Here is a 27,903-nt window from a genome sequence, read left to right as displayed (position 1 = left end):
AAGAAAGAAAAGCCAGGCACCAAAAGTGGTTTTTTTTTTGGTTGAGCTGCGCACAGATCAAGACACATTGCATTCCCCCATCTCTTAGCCGCGATCGAAGACAAGTTGCATCCGCCGAGCTCAAGCACGTGTCCTAAGTACCCCACATATCATCCACTACATAGAAAATAAACCTGGCCACCCTAGCGCACGCTGCGGTCACGGGTGCCCTAACAACCAGCACTACATGTGGGACTGCGTAGATTATACAGACAAGGAACATACACACAGACTCCCTGTCCCCTTCTCCTGGCACTTGGGCAGAGTGGCTCGACCCGCCAGAGGATCCCCCAAAACAGATCAAACTCCCTCTCCGCGAGCGCATGAAAAGCACTGGCCGGTACCCACCCTCAGTCAGACACTTGACCACCTCCTCATTAAGACTGACAGAACAGGAGCACTGGGAGGCCCTCCTCCAAGCAGTTCTTGCAGGCGACTGGTAACAGCCCCCCCCCCCCCCCAGCAATGCAGAAGCTTTTATAGAAAGGCAAATAAAGATGTTTCTTTCTCTCTCTCTATCCCGGCGAGCCACAGAGGCACACGTTACATATGTGCAAAGTGTTGTGGGAAATGTTTGCACTGTGCTGTTGCCACGGACACTGCCGTTGCTAGGTTGCAAATAAGCACACAACAACATAAAATAAAAACAACATGAACTTGCACATTTATTACCCCAAATTGTTGAAAACTCAATCCAGTGTCTCGTTATTGGCTTTTTCAGGGGCTGCGGTGCCCTCTCTTGACTACCGTCCGTATCAATGTCAGGCTGATACTGAAACTAGTCAAGAGAGGGCGCCACAGCCCCCCTTCGCGGGAGAGTAGGAGCAACGCCACATGTATCAGGCAATTTCACACAGGCGGCGTTGCAATAAACAACACAAGCACAAGTACTCAAAAAAATTACCCCACCTTCCCGCGAGGGGAACGCTGTGGAGATGCGACGCCTCTTGGGGGTTCACTTGGTGTTTCCGTTAGGTCGCGTTGACGGCGTTTAGCCGAAGCTTCGGCCTTCCGAACGGCATCAGGCTTCGCTGCCCACCGTTTACGTTGAGCAGCGGCTTCAGTCTGACGAACGGTACTTGGATCAGCAGCTCGGCATTGGCGTTTAGCAGCGGCTTCACGCTGACGAAGTTCAGCATCGGCTGCTCGCTTCTCGCGTACAGCAGCGGCTTCACGCTGATGAAGTTCAGCATCGGCCGCTCGCTTCTCGCGTACGGCAGCGGCTTCACGTCGACGAAGTTGAGCATCCGCTGCTCGCTTCAACCGTTTGCGTTCGGTATCACGTTTACGAAGTTCGGAATCGGCTGCTCGCTTCAATAGTTAGCGTTCAGCATCACGTTCACACCGCTTCGCAGCCTTGTCTTCAGTGGCGCTAGCATTCCTGTTATCACAGTGATCGGTGCTTGTTACGGTTGCGCGGGCGATAGCAGAATTGTTAGGCTCCATTCAACGCATCGATGGAAATCGGAACGCCGGTGCTGGAACGACCGCGGCTATGACGCAACGCGGCGCGACTATGACGCAACACAATCTAACACAATTCACTTTAATCCAATCCAATCCAAGCCAAGCCAACCCAATCGAATCCAGTCCAATGCCCCTCGTGAGAGTGTTTGCTATCGGAGAGGAGAGGGGGTGAGCGGCGGAGAGCGCAGCTCGCGCGGCAAGGAGAATGAGGGAGGGGTGTGGACGGACAACAACAATGCCGTATGGAGGGACAAGGTGAGTGAATGAGATGCAGTCGCATCTAAAATGACACAAGAGAACACCAGTAAATGACTGCTCCGCACTTCTGACCGCTTTCACGTTGAGTGGAACTCCTTTAATTTTTTACCAGAGCTCCCGCTGCCCAAACAATGCCCTGGTGCTCGGGGAATGGCCACGACCGTTGCTCAACTTTTTGTCTTTTGTGATAACGGGCGGTCGAAATTGAGCATGCAGTGAGGATGTTGGTAGTAGCAGCGATGGCAAAAGAACAATAGCAAACATTAGAATGGAAAGTAGACGACAGTGTGGCCTAATGACGGTGAAAAACAGCTTGTGGATATTATAATCCACAAAGAGCGCAATGGGACAGAAAAAAAGAAACATAGCAGTCATCCCGTATGTTCACGGGATGACTGCTCATCCACTGCAAAAAGTTGCTGCTCGAGCCAGAGTCACTGTGATGTTTAGCGCTCCCAACAAATTAGGTCACCTATGCAGCTGAGTGAACAGGGAAGGAACTACCGTGAGACGCTGTTCAAAAAAACATGACCAGCCATTCGTGGAATGCAAGTCGGGCGTCGTCTACGACATTCCGCTACCGTGCGGGAAGTCCTACACGGGTTAAACAGGGCGTTGTTTGAATGACCGGCAGCAGGAACATGACACTTTCAAGAAAGGAACAGGCAGCGATCCTGCCGTACATTGCACCAAGTGCAAGTGCACACTTAAATTCGACCAGACACCTGTGCATCGAAAATATGAACGTCAGTGCACAAGAGATATCTCTGAGGATTCATCCGTCAGCTAGCCATCTATTGACTTGCTACAAAAGGAGCACAAATACCTTGATCAATGACAACTTTCTTTGCATGTGTGTCTGTGTGTAGATATAAGTTTTTTAGAGTTTCTTTATCTGTTCCTGTCTCTTCTGCATTTTTCTTCGAGGGTATATATTCTGCCACGACGAAATAAACCTTGTTGCTAATCAGCACTCTTGCCTGACAATATTATGGCCCGCTTAAGTGCTGTTGTCCAACTGTTATGTACAAACAAGTCCGCACTACCATGCTCTTTCAATGCAGGTGTGCATGAGCACTTTCATTCAAAAACTCGAAAAAGACATTCGAATATACGGCTCGACAAATGGGCTCACGCAGTGCAGCCCTGGCATACGTACAGTTCAAGGTAACAGGCATGCGACTACGCCAAACCTGCAATAACCATCGCAACCAGCACTGGCACTACGATTTGGCAGCTTGTAAATGTTGACATGGGTTGAATTATATGCGGCCACTTATAATTGTTTATGATTTATAAAAGTTAACACGCAAAGAAAGATTTTACCTGTTTCTTTGAGAGATTGTACGCATGCTTCTTGTTGCTTCTACTCAAGTGACTCTGGTCACATCCACTCAGTCACCATTTATGTCATTTCCACTAGGTAACTAAAAGCTTCATTTTTTTTATTTACGAGACTATTTAAAAGGTACTGCCCCAAATACTGACATATTCATTTTCTGGGAACGACAATATATCTATTTTGACCAACTTCGGTTTTGACTTTTAAGGGGCTTAGACCTTACTATTTTAAGCATATGGTTATGCTGAGCAAAACATGGTTTTGAGTGAGGTGATTCCTGTCGCAATTAAAAAATAGGATACATGAAAATGAGACACAAAAGGCAACTGGACAGATGCAAACTCACAACTGCTTAATTCTACCAAAAGATCCGCCTGAAATCGGGCACATACATAAAAAATATACATTAAATTACCCATAAAAACTTGCAAGAATGTCAGTTTCAGCAATGACATTCCAAAAACAGTAGTTTGAAGAGGAACATGGAGAATTCCTTGACACAGGCTCTTTAGCGTGCGTAAATGACGTCTCCATTAATGCATGGACGAAAGAGGTCGGGTCATGAGCAGAATAATTGTTTTTGTTCGTTTCATATTTCTAAAAAGGCACAGCAGAATTTTCAAATGGTGTGGCAGGTGCTAGTTGAAATAGTGTGATGGGTACACTGTAGCATAATGGCGAGCTGGGCTAGTTGGTATGCACGGGTCTCATCGTCTCTTGCCCCTTTCATGTAGTTAACTTGTGTCCCTTAAATAACCACCATGCCACCTTCAACAAAGCATCTGACAATGCCAAGACGGCAGATGACTGTACTCATTGGTAAGAAAAGTTAAAACTGACAAAACAATGTTATTAACACGTTTCACCCTCAAGCAATGACTATGGTGATGTTTCATGGAACTAAACTAGCATGTTATCCCACAACGGCCGCTAGTTATGGTGCTGCTAGATGAAATCCGCATGCAGAGGTAACTATGCCATTGCTTACTGCCTGACAAGTACACATGTTCATCTTTTAGTGTGTTTAGTGTGCGCCTTGCATCATGCACGTAAAACGTGCAGCTGACGTGAGGGCAACATCCACACTCGAAGCGATTCATTTCTTCGCCGCCAGGGGCCAACTTTGTTCAATCTCTGGGCAAACAGCACCCCTTACAAGTTCATTTTTACTGCTTTAATATGAGTGAGAGTTAATAGTGCACAAATTTGTCAAAAAGCGGGTGCACCAGCCGCACTGACTCTATGGGACCACACCTAACACAATGCGATGAAACACTAGGCTTCCCTTGATGACGTGCTGTAGCTGTGATCAAAAATTTAACCCAAAACATTATAGTCCTTAGGTAACATCCGTAAGCTGAGCAATATCACTAGAGTAATTTTTTTATATATATCATGTTTCCAGGGGCAGCTAGAACTGGTCGTAAATGTTAATCAAGTATGTGCAAGTGCTCCATAGTGTGTTTCTGGGCAGAACCCAATTTGTATGGAGCGCGCAGTTAAAGATGTAAATTGGTTCACCGAGAAAAGGAAAAGACACAAGTCAACTGACCTTTCATGCTTGAGTCCAATGTCATCCATTCCCCAGTCATCCCCAAAATCAAGATCTTTGCTGCTGTCAAGATCAAACCATGTCACGTCGTCCACAACTGCAACACTGGCATGCGCCTCTTTGGCAGTCTGTTTTTCTTCACTCTTTTCCAAAGGCACCGGTGGCTCTTTCCAGGGGATGTTCTCTTTTCTTTTGAATACTTGCGGAGAATGCAGAAGTGTTTTGCTGCTGCTCAGAGTGTTAGAGGTTTGGATGGATGAAAGAGGTTTGGCTGCAACAGCTGCACAGCTGTCGACGTCATCCTCAAATTTTCTTTTGGGGGGCCACAGTGTCAGCCCTAATCGTGCCGATGGTCCCTTTGGTGGGTGCTTCAGTGGGGAGCTCCTAGTCCTTAACGACCTAGGTGCAGCACTGAAAGCACATTTTGAGAACACAGGAGTCTGGATATCGTGTCGTTGCGTGGGTGGCACTATGTCGTCATCACTCAAATCAACAGTGTCACGAACCAATGTGGATGCTGATTTCTTTTCATCTGTTGCTTCATTTTGGCTAACTTGCTTCAGGTTCTGAAAAATATGAGCAAGGTCTTTAAGAGAACGTGCAAATTTTCAGCATAATTGTTGATAATCAGAACGCACTTCAAAACCTAAAAGCCAAAATTTCCACTCCATGCTAAAAGACATTTCAGTTCCAAATAATGGCAAAGCAAAGGGCTACAAATCAAACACATCACTGATGGCTCATAACGTGCATCAATTACCCCGCACACGTTTTTTTAGCAGAGCACCGTTACAAGTAATTAGGCAACACTTAATCTGTGCACATGATTTTTCATGGTACAGTGCATGTATAGTTTTGAAAAAATAAACACGCAAAGCCTTCTTAGTACTCATACTTCATAACAGACACTCCTATTGTTCCAGTGAATCTATGCCATTCTTAATGTGAAAGCAATGGGTCTATTCGATTCAGCCTGCACCTCTTGAACCAGTTCACAGCGGTGCAAAGTTGGTTCCGCCATTGGCGGAAACAGACCTGCACTTTTTTCGTCTGCTTCTGCACCTCGTCGGCAGGGAGTGCAGGCAAAGCCATGAACTTGTCTTGCACCCGTCGACACCACCGGTGAATTGAATGGCACGTTTCAGGTGCTTCGAGCTGCACCACTGAAATGAATGGCGAAGTGCTGCACCGCCTGGACTGGTTCACGTGATGCAGGTGAAACAAATTTACACGGAAATTGCGCATCGTCATAGTGATGCAGCAATATACATAACCAAAAATAGCTGACAGCGCATATGAAAATAAAACATGTCGAGAAGCTCAAATTGGCAGAGAATTTCTCAAAGGCGGTTCTTGTAAAAACATTAAGGAATGGCTGTGAAAAACATTTCAGTACATTTGAATCAGGGAGTAATTGAACAGGGCCTTTGGGATGCGAGTCAGGTGCCCTGCCCCAATGTAAGCCATGTAAGTAGACTTAAATACCCCAAAGAATTTTCATTTGGAACAGGTTTTTCTCAGCGAGTGTTACAGGTGGGCATGGACAATGCATATACAGTTAAAATCGGATTTTACACAGCCTGATTCTGCGAACACCTGTTTCCCATACAAGCACTAATTCCCTGGTCAAAACACAAGGATTAATGTTTGACAGTGTAGCTGTTAGTGCCACTTGTGCCGGGACCTACAGTGGCCTCGTTGTTCATAAACAATAAATTTTATGGCAAAGCTAATATCTCATAAAAGCTCTTTCACTCTCCACCTAATGTAGTTAACTTGGAAAAAATGGTACAGTTGGCTGATAAGACTTTACGTTCAAGTTTGACTTCTTGATTAGACAGTTCATAGTGGAGTTGTAGACATTTCAGAGTTCTCGTCTTCTGTGAGCAGAAGTATGATTACAGAAAGCAGCTGTGAGGTATGTTTTACCAGGACTATCCCAAAGCACACTATATGAGGTTTGACTGCTCAGATGACTCTGTTACCATGGGAAGTTTTATTTCACCCAGAATTAATAACCAGTCACAGTTTTAATACAAATGCCAGCCAGCCACTGCCTCCCAAGCCATTTAAGCAGCATCATAAAATTTGGCAAGACCACTGCGAAACATCACAACAATCCCATGCTTGTGTTCTAGAATAATCACCTTCTAAGATTCATTACGCTATTTAACTGAGAAGCATGCCAAATCCCAAGCTCAGAACTGTCTATTGTATTGCTTGTCAGATTCATTTGGACAGTTAGTGCCCCAGCAAACAAGTTCACGAAATCATCGAAATAATTTTAGATCTTAGACTCGTCAGCTCTTAAACTCGTCAAGCTCTTAAACTCGTCAGCTTCGCTAGTCATTCACATTATCTACAGGAGTGTGCTCTAATGTTTTGTACTTTGTGAAGTACTTTATTATCAGCCTTGTAAAATTCGGTTTTAAATTGGTGGGACTATGCACAACCCTAACAGTTAAATTCCTTTTAAGGACTGATTTTGTGAATCCCACACAACACAAAACCCGTTTGCTGCACCTTGCCAGCAAAACCTCAGCGTTTCAAAAGTAAAGGTATATGTCCCAGGGGAGAAGGTTTCAAAGGTCCACAAAGGTTCTGCTTTTTTTTTAAATAAACTGCTCTGGTCATGAACTAACATTGTGTGCTGTCTACAGGCCTCTTCCTTCGCCCCCTGAATTCTTGCTGGCCTTATCAGATTACATGTCGGCGCACGTTAATGGGTCAATAATAATGGCTGGAGATTTCAGGCACTGGCATACAGAACAGAAGCAAACAGAAGCCCATGAAGACATAACCCACTGCAACGAGGTTTCCTTGTAACCTTTACAGGATGCCACATTCGTTATCACAAAATTCGGTTTTAACTAAAAACCATGCTCATACGGAGGGCACTTTGATAACGCATGGCTGCTCGAAAGGAGTTGCGTTGCGCAAAGGCGAAAGCATAAATTGGGGGATGCGGGGCAATTTGCAACCCCTGTAAATAATACGCGTCAACATCTCCTAGACACTGATTCTGATTTTCTCAAACTGAGGGAATGGAAACCAACGTCACATGATCGCAAGCGCATAGGTTGCATGAAATTTAACGTTGCAGCAGTTAAAAGGAGACAAAAAAAAAAAAGGGTGCATGCGACGTTCTGTGTTTATATATACCTTGCGGAAGTAGCCAGACAGCAACTGTTGTCCGCTGCACAACGCCGACTGAAATACGCAAGGATAAAACCAGTGATAAGCAAGCTGACTGCGGGAAACAACTAAAAAGTTGGATATATAAGAGAAATGGGAATACGAATAGACAATGAATTAAAGTCGCAGTTGCGCGAGTTCACTTTTTTACTAGTTCTAAAAAAATTAGAGCACGACAAACGCGACCAGGTGAGACACGATGGGACAAGCGCTCCCGTCGTGCTTTCTTCTGCGTCGCGCTCTGGTATTTATAACACGCACCAACTTGCCCGAATATGTATTTCGATGTTTTTTTTTCTTTTTGATGATATGTCGACAGTACATTCCCCGATTTCAACTGGTTACTACAGAGGTGCAACGAGCGAATCTCGGTAACTATATCAATCAACTTCTCAAGTTATTCAATGTGACTACCGAAAACGGGTTGCCTAATTTACTACCACTGAAGACAGTGTAAACGACCACTGGCTTCAGCGTTCGCGGCGCGCAAATAAAGTAAGGGAGGTTTTGAACGAGCACCTTTTTCTTCGTCTTCATGGCTGCTCCCTACTCAGGTAAGTGCACGATGTTTTCAACACGAATTAACGAGGTGTCACACAACGCTTCAACTTTCCAACATTTGGACGCTGCCGCACCACAGCAACCACAGAACAGGGAGAATTTGGCCACTTCGGCGGATTTGGCGCCAAGGAAGGGCTAGCTTACTGTTTCCACCGCAGCACAATAATGACGCGGTAATCGCAATAATAGATTTCGGTTTCGGTTTTGGTTGTTGAGCAGAAAAATTTTACTATTGTCTTCGTGGTGTAGAGAAAAACGTACGCCTCACCTTATCTCCTGAGGAACAAGAGGGGAGAAGGAACAGGTGGACACAGTAATATGCAAAGCGATACGTTTGCGATAATATACAAACAAGCCGCCGGAGTCCGCATGAGCCATGCATGAGCACAGAGTTTTGAAGGGACTTCAGGTTGACCGATCGAGCGCAGTCAAGATCAAGGCTCTCCTGCGCGGCAGGCGATTTTTCGCTCCTCCATGGCATGAAGGAAAGAATCTTTGTGAGGTCAAGGGGCCAAGGGCTCGTGCTCTTTTGACGTGTTTTGACAATCAGAGTAGTGGTGACCACGGAGTTTATCTTGCTCCGTGGTGTGACAGTGACAACCAGTAGCGAGTTGCTGACCCTGTCGAAAAAGGCCATTGGACGTTCAAATCTCTATCTAGTGACGGGGTTTTTTATTTTATTATTCAAATATAATATTAAGATAAGAAGTTAGAACCAAACGTTGGTTAGAACTCTCTGGCATTATTAAAAAAATACAAAATCCAATCGCGATCCAATTCAATCCAACCCACAGACGCAGTTTGCATGTTTTTTTCTTCCATGTATTGTGCATAGTTCTTGCATAGGTTCTTGCACGTGGTTAGTGTGGTGCCACCCGAATTTTTATAGTCCTCAAATTCATTGCACCTGAAGTACGCAAGAGCATGAAGAGCGGCGACGGGGATGTTATAACACTGAAAATATGATTCAGGTGGCGTCTGCGTCATCGGGAGCGGCCTCTGATACGTGAGTGGGGCTGTGGTAACGTGTCTGATCCTTCGAAGCCGGGTCAATTTTTCCTGTTCAGATCATTAGCATATGTGTGTGTCTATATTTCAGAATTAATTATGTTACGACTGAAAAAAAAAGTTACCCGCGTAGCGCAGTTTGCCCTGTTGCCTAGCATCATCCTAGCATGCCGTGTGCGTCAAAAGAGGTCACGCCACGGTTCCCAGACAGTTCAGTCGGTTCAGTGATGGATGGCGCATTGCTGTCTCAGCAGGAGTATAGTATATTCTAGGCACTATAGCAGAAGGGCGTCGTGGTGATGGTTAACTACTGCGTTGCCTGAACTACTTTGCTGGCGCTAAAGCTGGCGTCGACATGGTGAGGAAGCGGATCGGTGTGTTGCTGTATGCGGCTGCGTGCCTCTTGCGTGCAGCGTCTTCTTCAGGGTGCATATGCTTGGGTATAGGTTTTACATTGATGTACGGAGTGGCGTCCCATGGTGGTGTGTCGGGTGGTATGAGGGATAGGTTGGTAGTGTTGGGACAAGCTCTAGTAGGGCACAACCTTGTTTAGAAGTTGTGAGGCGATGAGTCTGTGTTTCCTGGTGCGTAATGAGCCGGTCGGTTAACATGTTAAATGTAGCGGTGCCCTCCAGGCGCGTTGCCAGGAATTTTTTTCGGAAGGGGGGGGGGGGGGGGGGGAGCTGAAATTGTTTTCAAGCCCCTCCCCCCGAAAGGAAAAGCGTGGTAGTTTACAAGCGCCCTTAAAGGCTATCAAGATTAAGTACATGTTTGGTTCATTAAAAACACTGCATTGTTCCGATAACAATGACACTACTTTTATCGCAAACTCAAAAGAATAATGGAGATATTAAAAAAAAACATATGAAGCAGTGGAGACTCCCTCCCCACTTTTCGGCGATTACACTGTGACATCACAGGATCTTCTCTGTATGATTAGTGCCCAATGACCTAACCCACCGCCAAGGAACATGATTGCGCAAATATAGAGGGCCTCCATTGATCCTATCATTTGAATTCTAATCTGCAGTTAACACACTCATGACTACGTTTTAGTGTGGGTCTGTATGCATCACTCCAGCCCATATTACGCACTGCAGCACTAAATTTGAAAAATTTTTATATTTGTTGCATTGCTTCGGTTGAAAAACGTCTGTGACTGGCAGGGAGTTGTGTGAGTTACCAAAGGCTAGTTCTATCAAATTGAACAAGGTTGTATTTTGTCCTCATATGGCCCCTTTAAGGTCTCTCAGAATATTGGTGTTGATTATGATAGTATTTGTGCCAGGTGAAGTTGTAAACTGGGCGAAAATCCACAGACCGCACGGTGTAAATCTGTGCCCATGACATGGGACGTATACGCATGCACGGGCACCTTGTGCTGGCATTGCATTAAATGGCCATAGTTTCATGTGATTACTTGCTTTGTTTCAACATGTGGGGTACGATGAGTGTGACATCCGCAATAAAATGACATAGGCTGTAAGTATGAGATTTTTTTGTTTAGTTGTTCTTATCCAAAATGCAGAAGAAAATTTTTTTGCATATAGCATTCTAATCCCATACAGCAGCTTCCCATGTAAGGTCAATGGAGCTCATTCTGCGCTGTCTACGTCGAATCTATGCACTTACGTTATGTGTAGTGCAGGTATTATCTTAAAAAAAAAAAGACGAGAGGCTGTGAATCATGCATACAAGAAGTGTTATATCACTAGCAATGATTTCAGCAAATCCCAACCACACACAGACATCACGTACAAGAACAGCGCTGTTAACGGCGAAAATTATACAAACATGGCAGGCCCTCGCGCGAAGCGAAATAATTCAGCCATCGGTATTTGTTAAGCCATGCAAGCTAAAATTTCCGCTTCTGTTTTGAGTCTCTAGCGCAGTCCATCTTGTAGCTTCTATCAGGACTCCGGGCAGACATGAGAAGCTGGTGCTTTGTAACATGGTGAATCTGGTTGACATTTCAGCACAGCCCAAATTTCGAGTCTGCTGTAATGAGCTCCCCCGTGGTGTTCTGAAATTCTGGCGTTATTCTCTGTCAAGTTTTCAATGCTCTATGCATAAATGCCCTATAATCTGCCTGCAGGCATGTACTGTCCGGTAACTTTTCTGGTGCGGCCACCCCCTTTAGGTGCAGGTACCTCCTGGATCAGGTAGAGCAAGTCACTGCGAAGTTGACTATTCAGTGCTGTATCAAACTTTAAATTTAGCAAGAAAAAATAATGCAAAGATGGCAGAAGTTATAATGAGGTCCTACCATTTTGGTTTCAAACTTTAATGAAGGCACATACTTTTCAGCTGACGCATACGCTGCCATTGTTCAGCCGAGTACACAATGCCGGTTTTAAAGCTAAACTATAAAACAGTCTTTGCAGTGTATGAGCATGGGCAGCTCTGGAATGTAGAAGGCACAGAGGAATTTTGTACTTTTCATTTCAGGCTAAGGCGTTGCGCTGCTGAGCACGAGGTCGCGGGTTCGATTCCCAGCCGCGGCAGCTGCCTTTCTGATGGGGGCAAAAAGCAAAAACGCTTGTGTGTACGAGATTTCGGCGCACGTTAAAGATCCCAGGTTGTCAAAATTAATCTGGAGCCCTTCACTACGACACGCCTCATCGCCTGCATTGCGTCGGCATGTTAAACTCTACAATCAATCAATACTTTTCGTTTCAGACACGGGAAATGGACATTATGTTGGGAAGCTCCTTGGTCCGCCAGCAAATGGAGCATTGGGTAAGTTGCACAGAACCAGCTTGACCTTTGGGCATGGCGCAAATGCACGCAACAAGTCAGCATTTTGTTTCCCGGAGTGTACCAGAAAGCATATGTAATGGCATGGCCCTGCATACATAAATGCTACAGACCACTGTGTTTCAGCATGAAAGGGACAGTAATGGCACAGTTTAGGCATTCCCTTGGTGCATTTAGTGCATTCCACCATGCGATGCAGCTACCTTACATGGAGTTGTGCACCTGTAAAAGCAAACTACTAAAACTGCAGCGAGAACCAATATATTCTGAACTCTTTATGTACTGATACTAACGCTGTCCTGATACACCCTGAGTAACCCTCTCCAACTTTGTGCATCATAAAATATTTAGGCATTTATGTGAGTTGAATTTACATTTTCTTTTCACAAAGTCACCTATCTGCTTCACCGTGGGCGCTTTTCATCGACCAATTTAAATGCAAATACAGTAATCCCTCGTTATAATGAAGCCAGCAAGACAGCAAAAATTTCTTTATAAGCGATATTACGATATTACGCTCCATCTCCCCCTTTTAGGGAGATGGAGCGGCCGCAGTCTGCCACTGCTGCTTGCATGTTCTGCTTAAAGGTGTTGTGCCACCAAATTTGTTGCTTGTGCATTGTTGCAAACGTTTTATATTTCGTTAGAAAGCATGATACATGCTCTCACATGCACATATTCTGAGTAAAAAAATTATTATCGCACGATTCATGTGAACAGGATTCGGTTTCGGTTTCTGGGCTCCGATTTAAGCAGTGACGTCACAGTGTTGCGAGGGCGCTCTGCTACGTGTGTCTACCATTCGGCGCTGCGGTACGTTGCGACTTTACTGCGGCGTCTGCTCCCCCACATACGTGCTTCACCACGGAAGTAAACACGCCGACTCGTCACGTCAAGCCGCGACAGCTCCGACACGGATTCTTTGTCTGCAGCCTCGGATGCAGACAAATAAAAACCATGGATATGCAAACCATAAAAATGGTAAAAAAAAACGCAGAAAAAAAGTTGCCCCCACCGCGAATCGAACCAGCAACGTTGACCAGGCAGGCGCAAAGCGCGAGACCACTGAGCCACTGAACATACGGTTTCACACCGCGGTATAGTTGGTGTACTAGATGGAGGCCTATCCTTGGAGTCGTACGTCGGTGTTTACTAGCTAGTTTACAGAATTCCTGACTTGTAAACTCAAATTACTTAAGCGCAGCAAGGTTCCGCGAAGCCGCCGCAACATCTTATCGCCATCAACTCTGCTCTTTTGCGAAAGTGCTCGCAAAAATAAGTGTGCCAGGCTGCGACTGCGATTTTGCACTGAAGGGATAGTGCTTGCCGTACTTTGGTTTTACGTTTTACGTTAAAAACCTTTGCCGATACTGATCTCTTATTACCCAAATTACCCTACGTAACTCTTCTTCTGCACGAAACTGACCGTATATTTTCTACAGGCGAGCCGATCGCACACGCATTCCGGGGTAACGGCGTCGCCGAAGAGCACGGCCGAAGCGTCGAACGCCAAAATACGGATCGCATTAGCGCTAGTGTTGAGTTGTATGGGCTTCATGGAACTTACTGAGTTTATTACACTCCAGAAACTAACAAAATAGAGCCGTGTTCATTGCGGCACGAATGTTGTCGGGGCGCAGTTTTCGCTTCTCGGTCGATTCCCGACGACGCGTCGGGCGATCAGTCAGGCGACCGGTTTCGTTGGCGTCTTCGGTCGGTGAGTCAGTCATACTACAGCGACTTTCCATCGGCCGACGTGTTTGTGTCGCCGTTGGCGTAGTGTGACAACGCGGTCTGACAATTCGGCAGTTGGCCGATGGTTTGGCGACTCGTCGGCGTCGCGTCGCCGTCGTGTCGGCATAGTGTGTCTGATACGACCAAGCGACCAAACAAACTGTGGTAACTGGAGTTCACGTTGACGTCGCTCGAGTTGCTAACGTTGTATGACGTCACAAACTTTGTTATGCTGGCAATTCACTGATGTCATGGTTAGTGGCGCTAGCGATGGGTTCCAATTTCCAGAAGAGCATTTAGGTAATTTTTAGAAGTGAATTAAAATATATATTAAGCACTTGCTGTACCCAGCACTTTGTGTTGAGGGTCGTTGCATGCAGAGGAAGCTTACAGCAGGCTTTTTACAGAGTTAAAATTTGGTGGCACAACATCTTTAACATACAAATATTGTTTGTTCCCTTTCGGGCCTTCATCGTACGAGTCTCCGCCCACCAATGGTCGGCGGTCCCTCTTCTTTTCTGCCATGAGTTCGTGCGTACCACTCCTTGGTTCCTTGGCCATACTGTGACGAGTCAATCTCCTCTGCTGAGAACGACTCAGTAAGCCAATTATTCTCCACGTGGCGACATGTCACACACAAAGGGACACAATGCACACCTTTGGTGCCCCGTGCGCTGAGCTTACCCAAAGGCGCCATCACTTTTGGGGCTGCACCCCTCCGCAGTCATCCCGACTCAAGCTCTTCGTTTTGTGTAAGCACCCATGCGTAGGACAGGCATTGAGTCATGAATGTTTCTAATAGCAGCACTTTCATACGTCCACTGCCACATGTTCTTCGGACATACGAAAATGTATATCCTTTGTACATCCGTTGCTGCATGTCCGCTGTACGTCGGCAAATGTGCGTCCAAACATAGACGTACTGTGGCCATCCAAAATTCACACTGGATGTTCGGCTGCTTTTCGGCCATCCGGGGTTGCTTGGGAAGTGGGGTGCGCAGTCGTGGTGTAGTCCATATAAGTTGGTGAAGCTGTTGGGGACGGAGTTGGGAGTTAGGATAGGGCTTAGTATGGATAGGCGAGTGAGGTGGAGCACCCAGTGCGTGTATGGGCTATTAAGTGGATTTGGACGGTGTGGTTTGCTTCGATGAACTCGGACCTGATGTTATGGACACCAGGCAAAAGCAGGCATTTGCTGGGGGTATTGGGTGGGAGAAAAAGAGCAGCCCTATAAGCCTAGTGGAGAAGGCAGTCTGGTTTCCCTTTGTCGGTTATGTGAGCCTACTGTATGAGGGATGGTACATGAAACTACTCATTACAAAGCATAAAGCAGCTGAAGTTGCTTGCGCTCCATGTTGCTGTGGTGCCAAAATTTAATTCGTTGAAAGGTGAGTGAGATGCCGCAGTTGGCTGGTATTGTGACACCAAGTATGCATATAAAGGGGACGATGGCACTCACTCGGCTGTTGTGGAGGATGGCTTCCTCCACGTCGAGTGTCAGCATTTGAGAATGCAAGGCACCAGCCGACACTTTCTCGAGATTTACACGTATACAATTCCCTTACACCCATCACTATTTTTAGATGAGCGTGTGTTATCCTCGAACAGCCTTTTTCTTACCTTCCCGATGTCGGATTTTTAATTCATATCCTACCGTAAGTGATGTCAGACTTCCTCCATAATGAGGGTGATTCTGGGGGTTCCCTAGTAAGAGCTGGGGCCTCATATTTCTTGCAAAAGCGAGGGGTATGTTTTAGGTTCCTGGTACTCTTTACTCCTTGACATCATTCTCATCTCTCATTACGACAATCTTCACGTTTTCGAATGAGGTCCTTTTACACCCACTTACTACTCATTTTTTAATTTTTATCTATTTCACCTTCATCCTAGTATATTTTACCCACTGACACACCTCTCAACTAGAACTGGTGCTCTTTAACTTTGGTGCCCTGATTTTTTGACTCACTTCTATAAATATAGTTGATTTGTATAGGGTGCATTTCTGCTATGCAGTTTAATTTTCTGCTTTACACTTGTTTTTTATTTCCAGTGAAGCACTACCTGCACTACCTAGAGCACCTGAAAAAATTTTCCTTGATGCCTTGGAACTTGGGTATGCTAGCTGCAAGCTAATTGACTGCATATGCAGGATATCTCAAATTCACTGTGTATACATCTACAGATAACCAGTGTGTGTTATAGGGTTGCTTTCTTTTAAAGCAGGGAACAACAATTCATCATAATAAATATATTTGATTTGAATTTAAAGGAATCGTAGACAAAATTGGTGCAGCTTGAACTAGTGCAAGGCTGGAGAAACAGCAGAGCTGGGGGTTGACCTAGCTTCTCCCCACAGACAGCGGATCTCAGGAGAGAGGGAGCAGCCACATCCCAGCAGTGCAAAGCCGTTTTGGACAGCTTTGTAAAGAAAAGACCTATTTTGGTCTATTAAACCACATCTTATCCAACCTAACCATTGAGCAACTTTCTGGTGTAGTAAATGTTTTTATAACTGATCATTACTCAGTCTTCGCATTGATTGAATCTAGCAACCCCAGGACATCCCAACAAAATGAAAACAAAACTTTGATAAGAAGAAGTTTGTTGCGTCAATTTCCAACTCTGGTCTCCGGTTTTATCTGAAACATCCCTGTATTGCCTTTGAAAGTTCAATACCATTATGGAGCGAGCGTACCAGCAATCTAGTTCTCCTATCAAGGTAGCCCGATGGTTTTCGACCCCATGAAATCCTTGGATAACATGTGGTTTCTTGCGTAGCATGACTAAAAGACACAACCTGTATAAGAAAACTAAGCTCCAACTATTCAGTCTAAACCTCAAACTACGATACAGTAACTATTCAAATACTCTCACGACACTACCGAAAGATGCCAAGCGTAAATATTTTGAAGAGAAAATTGAGGCGCCAAAACAATTCAAGGAAAACGTGGGAACTGATAAAGTCATTTCTTAATCAGCCACCAACTAGGCACACAATTTCTAAAATCAGCACTACATCGCGAAAGTGCACGGAGCTAAAAAATATTTCAAATGAATTTAACGAGTTTTTTACCGGTAATGAAATGACTACCACCTCCGATGCCTCTCCTACGTACAGTGTACAGTCGTCACAGTCATTTTATATTTACCCTACGAATCCCTCTGAAATCAGCAGTGGAATATCTTATCTGAAATCCACGGGCCCCGGGCTTGATGGAGAGCTCCCGTCTTCAATCGAAATAATTGGCAGCCACGTCTCCATTCCTCTGTCATATTATTAACTGTATGTTTAAAGAAGGAACATTTCCTGACCAGATAAAAGCAGGTAAAATTACCCCGGTGCTAAAAAAGGCAACGTGGAAGTGGTTCAAAACAATGGACCTATTTGTATTTTACCATGTTTCAGTAAAATTGTTGAAAAGCTTATTGTAACATGCCTCACGAAATATTTCGACAAATTCAATCTTCTCTCCCCTCATCAGTTTGGTTTTCGTACAGGATTTTCGACAGAACTTGCCCTCATTTCTTTTACGGATGTCATAAAACACACTATAGACATCAATCGTATTTTGGGGGCTATTTTTGTAGATTTTCCTATAAAGCATTTGATACGATAAATCACACCATTCTTTTTCACAAGCTTGATGCACTTGGAATTCGGGGTCCTCCTGGCTCTTTAATCCGCAATTACTTAACAAATAGGTCCCAGGTCGTAGAAATTTAACGGTTGGCTTTCACAAATCAAATTAATAATAAAAGGTGTTCCAGAAGGTTCTGTTCTAGGCCCACTGTTATTTTTAGTATATATAAAAGATCTTCCCAATTTAACTTTAGAAATACCGTCTTATATGCTGATGATACTATATTTGCTCACAAAAAATCTCTAACTGAAGTCTTATCCTTGTTAAATTCAGACCTAGATAATATGATATGGTGAAAACTTAAATCTATATCAACCCTGCGAAAACCCATTTAATGCTTTTTCATAGTTCAATGCGCAATATTGATCCTACACCATCAATAAAGTTGCAAAACTGTGTCATGCATACATCACCTGCTGTCCTATTTCTGGGTGTACTGATAGACACTCATCTCAAATTTCATCGACTTAATAATATGGTATCGAAAAAAATTGGTTTCGGGGTATGAGTAATAAGAAAAACAAGACGCTACTTTCCAGCCGCATTATATTGTCCTTATATTACTCATTCATACATAGCCACCTACAATACTGTCTTTCATCATGGGGACTCACTTAACTCATGTGTCCCATTTACAGCATCTAGAGATGAGCAGTAAAACTACCGTATTTTCCGGTGTATAAGTCGCGTTTTTTTTTTCTGAAATTTTCGTTGGTGCGTCTTATCCACCGGTGCGACTTATGTATGGAATAAATCCGGTTTGCAGCAGTTGGGCGTGGCCAGCACACGTTGAGACACAGCTCTATGGTCTTAATGAATCCGAAGTGCACCACTACGGCGGTTTTCGTAGCCCATAAGTCGCTTCGGAACGTTAAACCAAAGAATTTGCAGCTTTTTCTAGTCAAAAATAATGATAATGGCCTGCGACAACCGCGCACCACTTTCGGCCACGCGCAGTTACTACAGTTCAGAATAAATTCAGAGTAACATCAAACTGGGTTGCAAAAACAAAATGCAGCTTATAAATTATTACACAGAGTTACTCTGAAGGAGGTAAACATTCTTCTAATTTTTAAAATGACAGCTTGCTGTTAAGTTTTGATTTTCGGACCGCTTCCGTTCGTGTCACTTCCTACTGCCATGACACCTTTGTTGCGCTGATTTACGACAGCACGCAAGAGACGTGCGATGTTCGGAGAGGTGGCCAAATGGGTCTTTGTCTCTTGGAACTCCATTTCTACAAAAACAGTTGTAGCCGGGTTGATAAAGGCTGGAGTAATCCGGTCCGCGAATGGTGACGATGTTGGCGAAGAAGACATCAGTGAGTCGGAGGACTACAGCGATGCGCTGGTGGAACACCCACTTGAAGTTGCTGAATTGTTTATTTGTTAGCGATTCGGAGGAAGACTTCGATGGTTTTGCCTTAACGCCATCTGTAAGTACATGCCATCTGTGTGTATCAATAAACCATTTTTGAGAAGCTCTGTCTTGACTTTGGACGGTATATGCACATGTCTAGCCATCCTTACCGGGGGATGCGTTCATAGGCGATGGCCACCGCAACCATGTACTTTCACCGCACTTTCTAACGATATGATTCACTATGAATTTACCTCATTAACAAGTGCGTCTTATACACCGGTGCGACTTATATACGTTTTTTTTTTTTCGGAAAAGCTGTCATTTTGAGGGGGTGCGACTTATAGACCAGAAAATACAGTAATTACCTTTAAGTCATTTTTCAGAAGCAAATGCAATATTCAGGACTCTCAATGTACTACCATTGCACAACCTTTTCAAGCAAAAGCTGACAATTATTTACCATGTAGGTAACAAAATATCCCTTGGTACCTTAACACAATCTAACCTGCTCAACCTCAACCCCACAAGATTCTCTGAAAATAACAATCTGCTATTAGCCAAGCTTAAAACTACAGAAAATTTACACTGTATTTCATAGGAATTACATTCTGGAACCAACTAACATCAAAACTTCTACTTCATCTTATTCATTTATAAAACATGTCAAACACCACCTAGTTACCACACTTGATGATTCATCAATAGCATGAACGCTACCTAAATAAGTACATATTGCTTATGTTGCTGTTCTGTTTTAATGATGTAAATTTTAGTGATGTGTTTTGATGATCCTTTGCGTTGTACAATTCTTTTTGCAGTATATTTCTTTTGTTGATTTCTTTTTCTTGCCTTATGTTCTCACTCATGCTGTGTAAGCATGATTACAGACGAATTTATTCTGATTTACTAATGCATTATTTCCACTGCCTATAAAACTACTTTTCATCTGTTTTATGTATTAATAGGAGGTCCCCGTGACAGTTTTGTAACTTTGGGACCTCCTTCTGTATTAAATGTTGGTGCAATGTTGTTGCATACTATGCACAGTGTTTCCTTCAATAGCAATCATCATCGTCCCTTTTGCTTTTGCTGCTGTCGTCCGATGGCACAGCCGCGAAGAGCAAATCCTCTGTATCACGTCCTCCCGTCAGTAGACCTCCACTTTGTCTTCTGGTCCGATGGCAGTTGCCATGTGTGGATTGTGATGGGATGGCTTGATGATTTGTCATTGTCGTATTTGGCACAGCGAACCCATGGCACGTCGGTCGATATATGACGACCGAGGTGGGAGTGCCTCACGTGGCGCAAGCCCATGCGCAAGCCTGGGCCGTGCTAGGTGCACTGCAAGTGGTGCACGCTCACATGCACTTAGTATTTCCTTTTGCTAAACCACTGCACAAAGGTTGTGCCAGGTGCCTAATGCAGGGGGAGCTTTTTCTTAATATTTTTTTTTGCGAATGCCAATGGACCAAGCTCAAGCTTAAACAGCTCTGCGTTTAAAGATGCATTTGCTTTTGTGTAATTTTATCTATTTGAACAACTTTTTAAGAACTTAACTCTAAAATATTTTAGCAGTTCATTCCTTCAAGATTTTACGAGACATCCTTAAAATGCTCCTTTTCGGGTGCATCTCAAGAGACCATGCGACGCTGTCAGTCAGCAGCACAAGTAGCAGTGACATGTTAAGAAGAGCGGAGAGAAATTCCCTTCAAGTATATTATTTTGCAAGGCTGAAAACGACATATTTAAGAAAATGCATCCTGTATTGATTTTCATAATTTTTTGTGCAAGTGACCGGTGGCGCAACCGCTTGCTATTGGTAGCCATTATACCAGGGGCCCTATTCTCGACGCCGTAAATTCACCGTACTGTGTATTCGCCGAAAGCTTTGTCTGATTGGCTTTCCATTTTGGTCACATCCGTCCGGTTGATAAAGCGATTGTGTGTGCTTTCATCATTTTGACATTCTGACATGTACTGGCACCAGTTCTAAAGCTTGCCTTAATTCTGTCTACTTAATGCACATAATTCTGGCAATGAAAAACTAGATGAAATGCAGCGTACATGACAACGTAGGCCTGTCTTTGCTATTCAACAACAATACGGCTTGTATTTCACACCCCCTGTGTGGTTGGCTGAAGAGACGTGACGTTCTATAAACAGTTAGAGGGGACACTTACGTCGCACATGTCAGCTTGCTTAAAAGTGGCGTGTTGTTATGTAACAGCTTGGAAATGGTGGCATTGTCGCAGTGAAATACGGCAAAAAATTTCACTAATCTTCGGTGCCATGAAATCCCCGTGGATTGCCGCAGGCGCAGTTTTGCACGTGGCATTTAAAACTTTTCTAGGGAAAGAAACAAACTGCTTTGACTGTTTTCAAGTTAGTGATAATGGCGCATAATTTGGTTTTATGTTTGGCAATAAAATAGCAATTATTTGTTTGGCGTAATAATAGCATGAGGGCAGTACAAGCCTCTCTATTACAAAGAACTGAACGCCTTCCATTTGTCCACACTCATCTTAGTATGCTGGTAGGTCTGATTGAGTTCGATTGAATTGAATTGAATTCAACAGAAAAATAATAAGTAAAACTGACTGTTTTAATCATTACTGTGCTGATTGGGTTCGAGCTTGATGAATGAGTGAATCACTGGCATCGTGACGCTCCGATGTTATCAAGCATTGCGTTTCACTATCCTTACTGCGTCATACAACCGATGGTCACGGCCGCCATTTTCTGGGATCACGCCATAATCTTGAAACATAGCAGCAGATGATAGCGTGGGGGCTGGGAAGGTGATAATGCAACAAAGCTTGCATTTAAGCAGAGAGCTCAACTATGTTACTAAAAGCGATTGAAAGAAACGAATAGATGCGGCAAAAATAGTGTGATGTTTTTTAGCTCAACACCTGCCTTTCGTTTGTTTTGGATCAACATTAATGACCTACCAATGCATGTATCTTCTATCATACGCATGTTTGCAGATGACTGTGTTATTTATCGTAAAATAAACACTGTTTCCGATAGCACATCTCTCCAAACTGACTTACGAAGTGTGCAAGAATGGTGTAACCTCTGGTTAATGGAACTAAACCCTAACAAATGTAAAACTGTTTCCTTCTACCGCCGTCGAAATCCGATTGTATTCCTGTGCCAAATTGCTGACACAAACCTCGAACTGGTTACTTCTATAAATATTTTGGAGTAATCCTTTTTAGTGATTTAACTTGGGCAATGCACATTACACACATCATTGCATCTGCTAACAAAACACTCAGGTTCTTAAAAACGCCATTTGCGTCACGGCCCTAACAATGTCAAATTACTTGCTTATCAATCTCTCGTCAGGGCGAAGTTGGAATACGCATCAGCCATTTGGAACTTTTATCAAGTATATCTCATCAATAAACTCTAGTTGCTTCAAAATCAAGCCATGTGATTTGTTCATTCAGGGTGCTTTTATGACGTCAGCATATCTGCACTGAAAACAGAATCTGGCCTATCATTGCTTGCATCTCGTTGCCACATTTCTAGTCTTTGCCTTTTTCACAAGTTCTTTTACAGCTCGGGAGGCCACCATACATTTTCCCTCTGGCACGCATCTCCCATTGCACTGGTCACCCGCAACAAGTTGCGCGTCCGCGTACGCGCACCGTCACTTTTTCGTCTTCATTCTTTTCTTGTGCAGCACCGGACTGGAACGGCCTTTCTAATGAAATCACCGCCATAACATGTCCTTCCACTTTTTGACCAGAACAAATTACCTTGCATTGTAATAACATATGGATTTCACGTTTTCATGTATATACCCACCCCTTATGTAATACCCCTTCAATGGGGTCTAAGGAAATAAAATGAAAATGAAACATTACTTGATCGCTTTGTGGTGTTTACGCCAATTCTAACCTGGATAAATGTGCTTCCCTTGCTAGCCTCAGCCACCGTCCAAATTTTTATAGCACATGCCAGGCCTCTATATCTTTTATGCGCAATATTTGATAGCTTGGTTGGCATCTTTATAACCTAAGCGTCAAATTGCACTGCATGTTGTCATAGCTATATGTGCAACGTCACTGATTGCTTACGTTTTGCTTACGCAAAAAACATGGCGCATTCACTGTAAATTTATGCAGTCGAGAATAGGACCCCAGCACTCAGCCCAGCTAGCCATTTGCCAAGTTTTCCTGCTGGAGCTTGCATTCTTATGCCAAATCCTCTCCAGACTTTTACCTCCGTTGTATCAGATGGCACAAAGTCACTCAAGTAACAAAGTTTGTGTGTGAAATTCGAACTTCAGGCTGCCATCCCGGCTGACATAAGTTTGAAACCTTAGCCACTGGCTACAAATGTAAAGAGCATGCACGACTGAAAAACACGACATAGAAGCCGGTTTGTATTTGTAGTCCAGCACACCGGCCTAGTTTTTATAAATTGTGATCCTCCCAAAGCTTCAGCCACCAGCTTACTGTAGTATGCTTCTGCAGGAAGTTGTAGGCAAGCATATCCAACTGACTATACGTTAACAGCATTATTTATTGCAGGTGAGCAATCGATCTGCTGCGATGCGCAGTATCACTGTTTCTCGTACATTTTTGTGCTTGGAAAGTAAAAGATGGGCTGAATTTAATTTCTGGCTACACGAAATTCCTTCCATAAACATGTTCATGCAGTAAATTCCCATTTTAAGTTTTCCGTCATTTATATTGTCAGGTCAAGAAGCTTGCGTTCGCTTCGCTCACATTAGAAGCTGTGTGAAACAGACATCAACAAGCTTGAGCAAGAATATTGTCTAGCAGGCCAAAAATTTCACTGAAATAAAACAGCAAAAGACTTCTACTCTTAAAATGGTCTCTTCAGTCTGCGGAGACTTGGCTGTGTATGTGAGAGTTGTTGACTACGAGTTGGACCATTTCAATCAGTCGTATCAGAAGTCAGACATTGCCTGTTGAGTTGTGTGCGGATTACATCATGATGTCAATGTTGCAGCTGCATCTGACCTTTTGTAGGCCCACTCTACGCCATGTTGTGCTAACAGGGTAAAGCTGTGATTGGCTTCTTAACATGACGTCATTATGCGACATAAGGATGAAAGCGTTGAAAAAACTAACTGCATTTTTTTCCTATTTGCCGATACAGTGCAACGAGACGGCTATGCAAAGCTTGTATATAAGGATTCACAGTTCTAAATACTCGCACAATGCAGTTTCTTTTTAAATCCCTTCATGGCCCCATTTAGCAGGTTTTGAAAAAAAATTGCGATTTGCATAATGCTTGAAGGGTTGCTGGCAGCTGGAAAGCCCGAGAAAACTGTTTAGTCCACTGGGATGAAACATTTGTATTGCTGTCAGCGAAAAGGCACAAATGTTGAAAATGTGGTGGAGACGTACATTCTCGAGGAGATTTAAGTTCTTGCGTGGTTTAGTGGAATAGTTGCGTCATGCTGAATTCTGATGAACAATTTTTCTATGTAAACAGGTGATACTCGGCATTTGTGTTAACCACCCTCCCCCCTTTTCCATAAATATGCAGGACCTAGCAGACTGGCACTTCCACGGATGGAGATGACAAGATGAGCAACATCACCCAAGTGCTTTTCACTTGTAGATAGACATGAAATAAACAGGTGCAATCACTTTGTGTTGAATTCAGTGCAGTATTCAACTTGGATCTGCATCAGTGCAAGCTTAGATAAACTGGTAAGTAAAAATGCAACTAGGGCTTGAATGGTCCTGCAAACTTAATTGGGCCTAAAAGTTTTTTCAGACCAATCAGGTTCAGTGGTCCAACTGAGTTTTATTAGAAAACTATGGGGATAACAATTAGACTAGCTCCAGTTGAGTCTTTTTATAAAAACAAAGTTCTTTTTGTTTGCTGGGGAACACATCATTCCATGTCAAATGTCGAAGGAATGGGAAAGTTACTGATTGCCCAAGTGCTCACCCTAGCGGGAATTACCAAGTGGGCTGGGTATCCTGACGGGTGCTTCGAAAGGAAGTTATTGGTAGATGGGAGGGCGGGTTATGTGGCAGGGGTGCAAAAACACTCTTGCGATGTTACTCGCAGGCAGGCAAGCAGGCTGTTAGGTAGCGTTTCCCTTTCCTCCTCCTAATGGCACTTCTAATGTCAGCGTACAGCCTTTTAGTTGGGTACAACATAAAGGAGCCATGAAGACAAAATACAAGTTTTATTCGAAAGATTTCGTGTTTTAAAGTGCCCCCAGCAGAAGTTAATCAATTTACGATAAAATTTTGATTTTCCCACTGAATCGTGTGTTCGTGGTCTGCAATGCCATCACAGGAACCAACTGCTCTGCAGCCAATCACGCACAGCTGGGCTAAAGTGGCGGCGTTTGCGTGTTTGTTTACATTACTGAACGTAGATGGCGCCACCATACCTTGGCAAGCCGTTCTCTGCCTTCGGTTTGTTTTTGACCGTATTTAAACCTGGCTTGTTCTTGTTCTGGGAGAAAATAATCGTTTTGTGAAACGTAGTGCTCGCTCGACAAATATGGTCACGTAAGACACCGTTGCTTGCGTCAGTCGGCCAGTGTCGTCTGAGAACTCCAAAGCCTCGCAGTGCTGTGCAGCTAAACCAAGCATAGTGCGCGCAGTACCAACAGCAGTACGCATGAGCACTTCTATGTTTACATGTGCTTTCGTACCTTCCACTGTTTGTCCTACCATTCTTATTGCTTCGAAAAGAAGGTGCCAAAAGTTAAGTCCAAATAGCTCATTCTGCAAGCTTATAAGCTCAGCTTAATTTGCGTTTGCTTTTGCCGGCCTCTGCCAATCGCTGAGCAGCCTGGTATGACATAGTTTCTGTTGCGGGAAATGAGCGAGTGGGTTGCATGGCCATTTCCCTTTTGGATGCGAAGCATCTCATGCTAGGGGCTGTGTCCCTTCCTCCGTTGTCTGCCGTCCGCACTACTGCGCGTGCACGTCTCTTCAGCCCCGTCAGCGTTTGGCCTGACGTCAGCGCAGTCCACTATAAAAAGAAATAGGCGGCGCCCGGTTTCGATCCCACGACTCGGGCCGCAACGGGAGGTACGTGGCACTCTTCCCACTGCGCTACAAACCGAGACGGGAGCATGTGCTATGAACGCGCCTTGTCCACTCGTTCAAACTACGTCAAAAAGCTACTGATACAACGAAGGCATGCAAAGCTGAACGTCAACGGAAACGATGAACTGAAAACTTTAGAGGGGGATGTTGAATTTCCTGTAGGAAAGCTGTGGCGGGAAGCGCCACGCGCCTTGCAGCTCAACCGGAGAAGAGGGCGGGCAGCAGGGTACGAGCGTGAGCACGCAATAAAGACGAACCAGGAGGTGTTGGATCAGGTAACGCGGGTGTCGGTCTCTTCGCTGTCTCTACATGTCTGTCTCTATATGGGGGTTCACACTACGTTCCCATTCGTGCTCTGATAAATGAAGCAACACAATGGAACCTACACGGAACCCCCATGATGCTTTGCATCCTCCTCATGGTTCCCCCCAGGAAGATAGTGTAATTTTTTTCCTAATTATGTAGCTTATTTGAGTGAAGTTTACGTTAAAAGTAGTTTTAGCATGATTGTAACGAGGCAATCTTTTGAATGAACCAAACTTGTGTTTTGTCTTCATGACTCCTTTAAGAACAGAAGTTGCCCATGCACATTGTCCGCCACACCGGCACAGTGCCTAATGAGGAAACATTTTGAACATGAATCGTTTACATGAATTTTTGTACTTAATCTGGTGAGAAATCACTGCAGAAACAAAAAAAAACTAGGTGAGAAAAAGTAGACAATGCCACACATTAACTGCAATCTTTCAAAACGCCTGCGCGTTGACATCTAGGTCAGTCACTTCGGTGGAGTGATACACCACGAGCTGTCGCCAATCTTAACTGAATCCTGAGTAGTCATGATTTTGTCCTATGGTTCCAGGCTATGTTATTGCTACTCGCCCCCTCAGACTTCTCAAGGTGCTATTGGGATATCCCACGGCAATCGGGTTTTTTATGTGCACGTTTTCATTTTTTTTCAGAATAACTTGTTCAGGGTATAACTTCACTGCAGCGCACTTCAGGAACCCACCTTGCTGTAGCTCGCCTGGCGTCGCGCACCCGAATAGGCTGCGTAAAGAAAACCGCTTTTCCAGTCATGGTCGAGCCTGGGTCCCTCATGTTATGAAGCCGATGTCAACCCCATTGTGCCAGAGACACATTCCTCATGCAAAGGGTTGGGGTTATCTGCACTGGGCCGTTTGGGTAGACTCTGCCATTGCTAGGCCGCAAACAAGTGTACAATACTATAAAATAAGGAACTATAATGAATTAATGCATTACGCCGAACTTAAAACTCTCTCCAGTGTTTGTTATTTCAGTGGCTGCGGCGCCCTCTCTTGACTACTTTCGGTATCAACACCTGGCCGATACTGAAACTAGTTAAAGGGTGCCACAGCCCCTCTTGGCAGGCTCCGCACTTCTTGACAGCTTTCACGTTAAGTGGAACTGCGGCAATTTTTTGTCTTTCTGCAGAATTTTTTTAGGCCAGTAAGGAGTCGAAGCTTAAAATTGTAACTTGTCAACTCATCAAAAGACAGGAACCAAGCAAAAAAATTTCTGAACAAGTGGTGGTGATACCGAATGCAGCCTTCAAGAAACGCAACTTTGTTGATGTTTTATTTCGGGCTGCACCGTTAAGTTTAACCTATGAAAACCATTATTTGGCCATTTAATGAAGCCAAAGCTTAAATTATCTGTATTTGGCAGATGGGAAAACTATTTGCAGCCACCGCACCAGCTACCTTAACGTCCTTGGTTTGCAATGTGTGCTATTGCAGCCTCTGAACTTGTCACCAGCTTTATGGTCGCTATTGGTGCATTTGTTCACTGCACGTCACCGGGGTTAAACACAGTGAAAACACACAGCCCGCCACTGGGTTAAACACTGAATGAAGCCTGCAGCCCTAGCAGTATTGTCAAGTGTATGTTACCAAGTCGATA

General features: G+C 44.2%; 1 protein-coding gene and 1 long non-coding RNA gene across 2 annotated transcripts in view; one reads left to right on the top strand and one right to left on the bottom strand.

Annotated features, from left to right (window-relative positions):
* The window catches only part of Dna2 (DNA replication helicase/nuclease 2), a 71,473-nt gene extending 62,931 nt beyond the window's left edge, over positions 1 to 8,542 (bottom strand). The window contains exons 1-3 of the mRNA XM_077677492.1: positions 8,373 to 8,542; positions 7,821 to 7,868; positions 4,659 to 5,224 (exon numbers count right to left, since the gene is read on the bottom strand). Of these exons, the coding sequence (XP_077533618.1) occupies positions 4,659 to 5,224; positions 7,821 to 7,868; positions 8,373 to 8,390 (632 nt within the window). The 5' untranslated portion in view covers positions 8,391 to 8,542. The remainder of the gene's footprint in view (positions 1 to 4,658; positions 5,225 to 7,820; positions 7,869 to 8,372) is intronic.
* A 725-nt stretch (positions 8,543 to 9,267) lies between these two features.
* LOC144145767 (uncharacterized) lies at positions 9,268 to 24,554 on the top strand. The gene is made up of 4 exons (XR_013317587.1): positions 9,268 to 9,420; positions 12,102 to 12,161; positions 15,964 to 16,026; positions 24,449 to 24,554. It is a non-coding gene; the product is annotated as an uncharacterized LOC144145767 (long non-coding RNA).
* The last annotated feature ends 3,349 nt before the right edge of the window (positions 24,555 to 27,903 follow it).

This window comes from Haemaphysalis longicornis, unplaced genomic scaffold (genome assembly GCF_048455015.1).
Source record: "Haemaphysalis longicornis isolate Haplotype H1 unplaced genomic scaffold, Haemaphysalis longicornis Haplotype H1 scaffold_7, whole genome shotgun sequence".
In the NCBI taxonomy this organism is placed as follows: Eukaryota; Metazoa; Arthropoda; class Arachnida; order Ixodida; family Ixodidae; genus Haemaphysalis; species Haemaphysalis longicornis.
The sequence above is the reverse complement of the archived record's forward strand: the minus strand, read 5'-3'. Positions and strand labels throughout refer to the sequence as shown.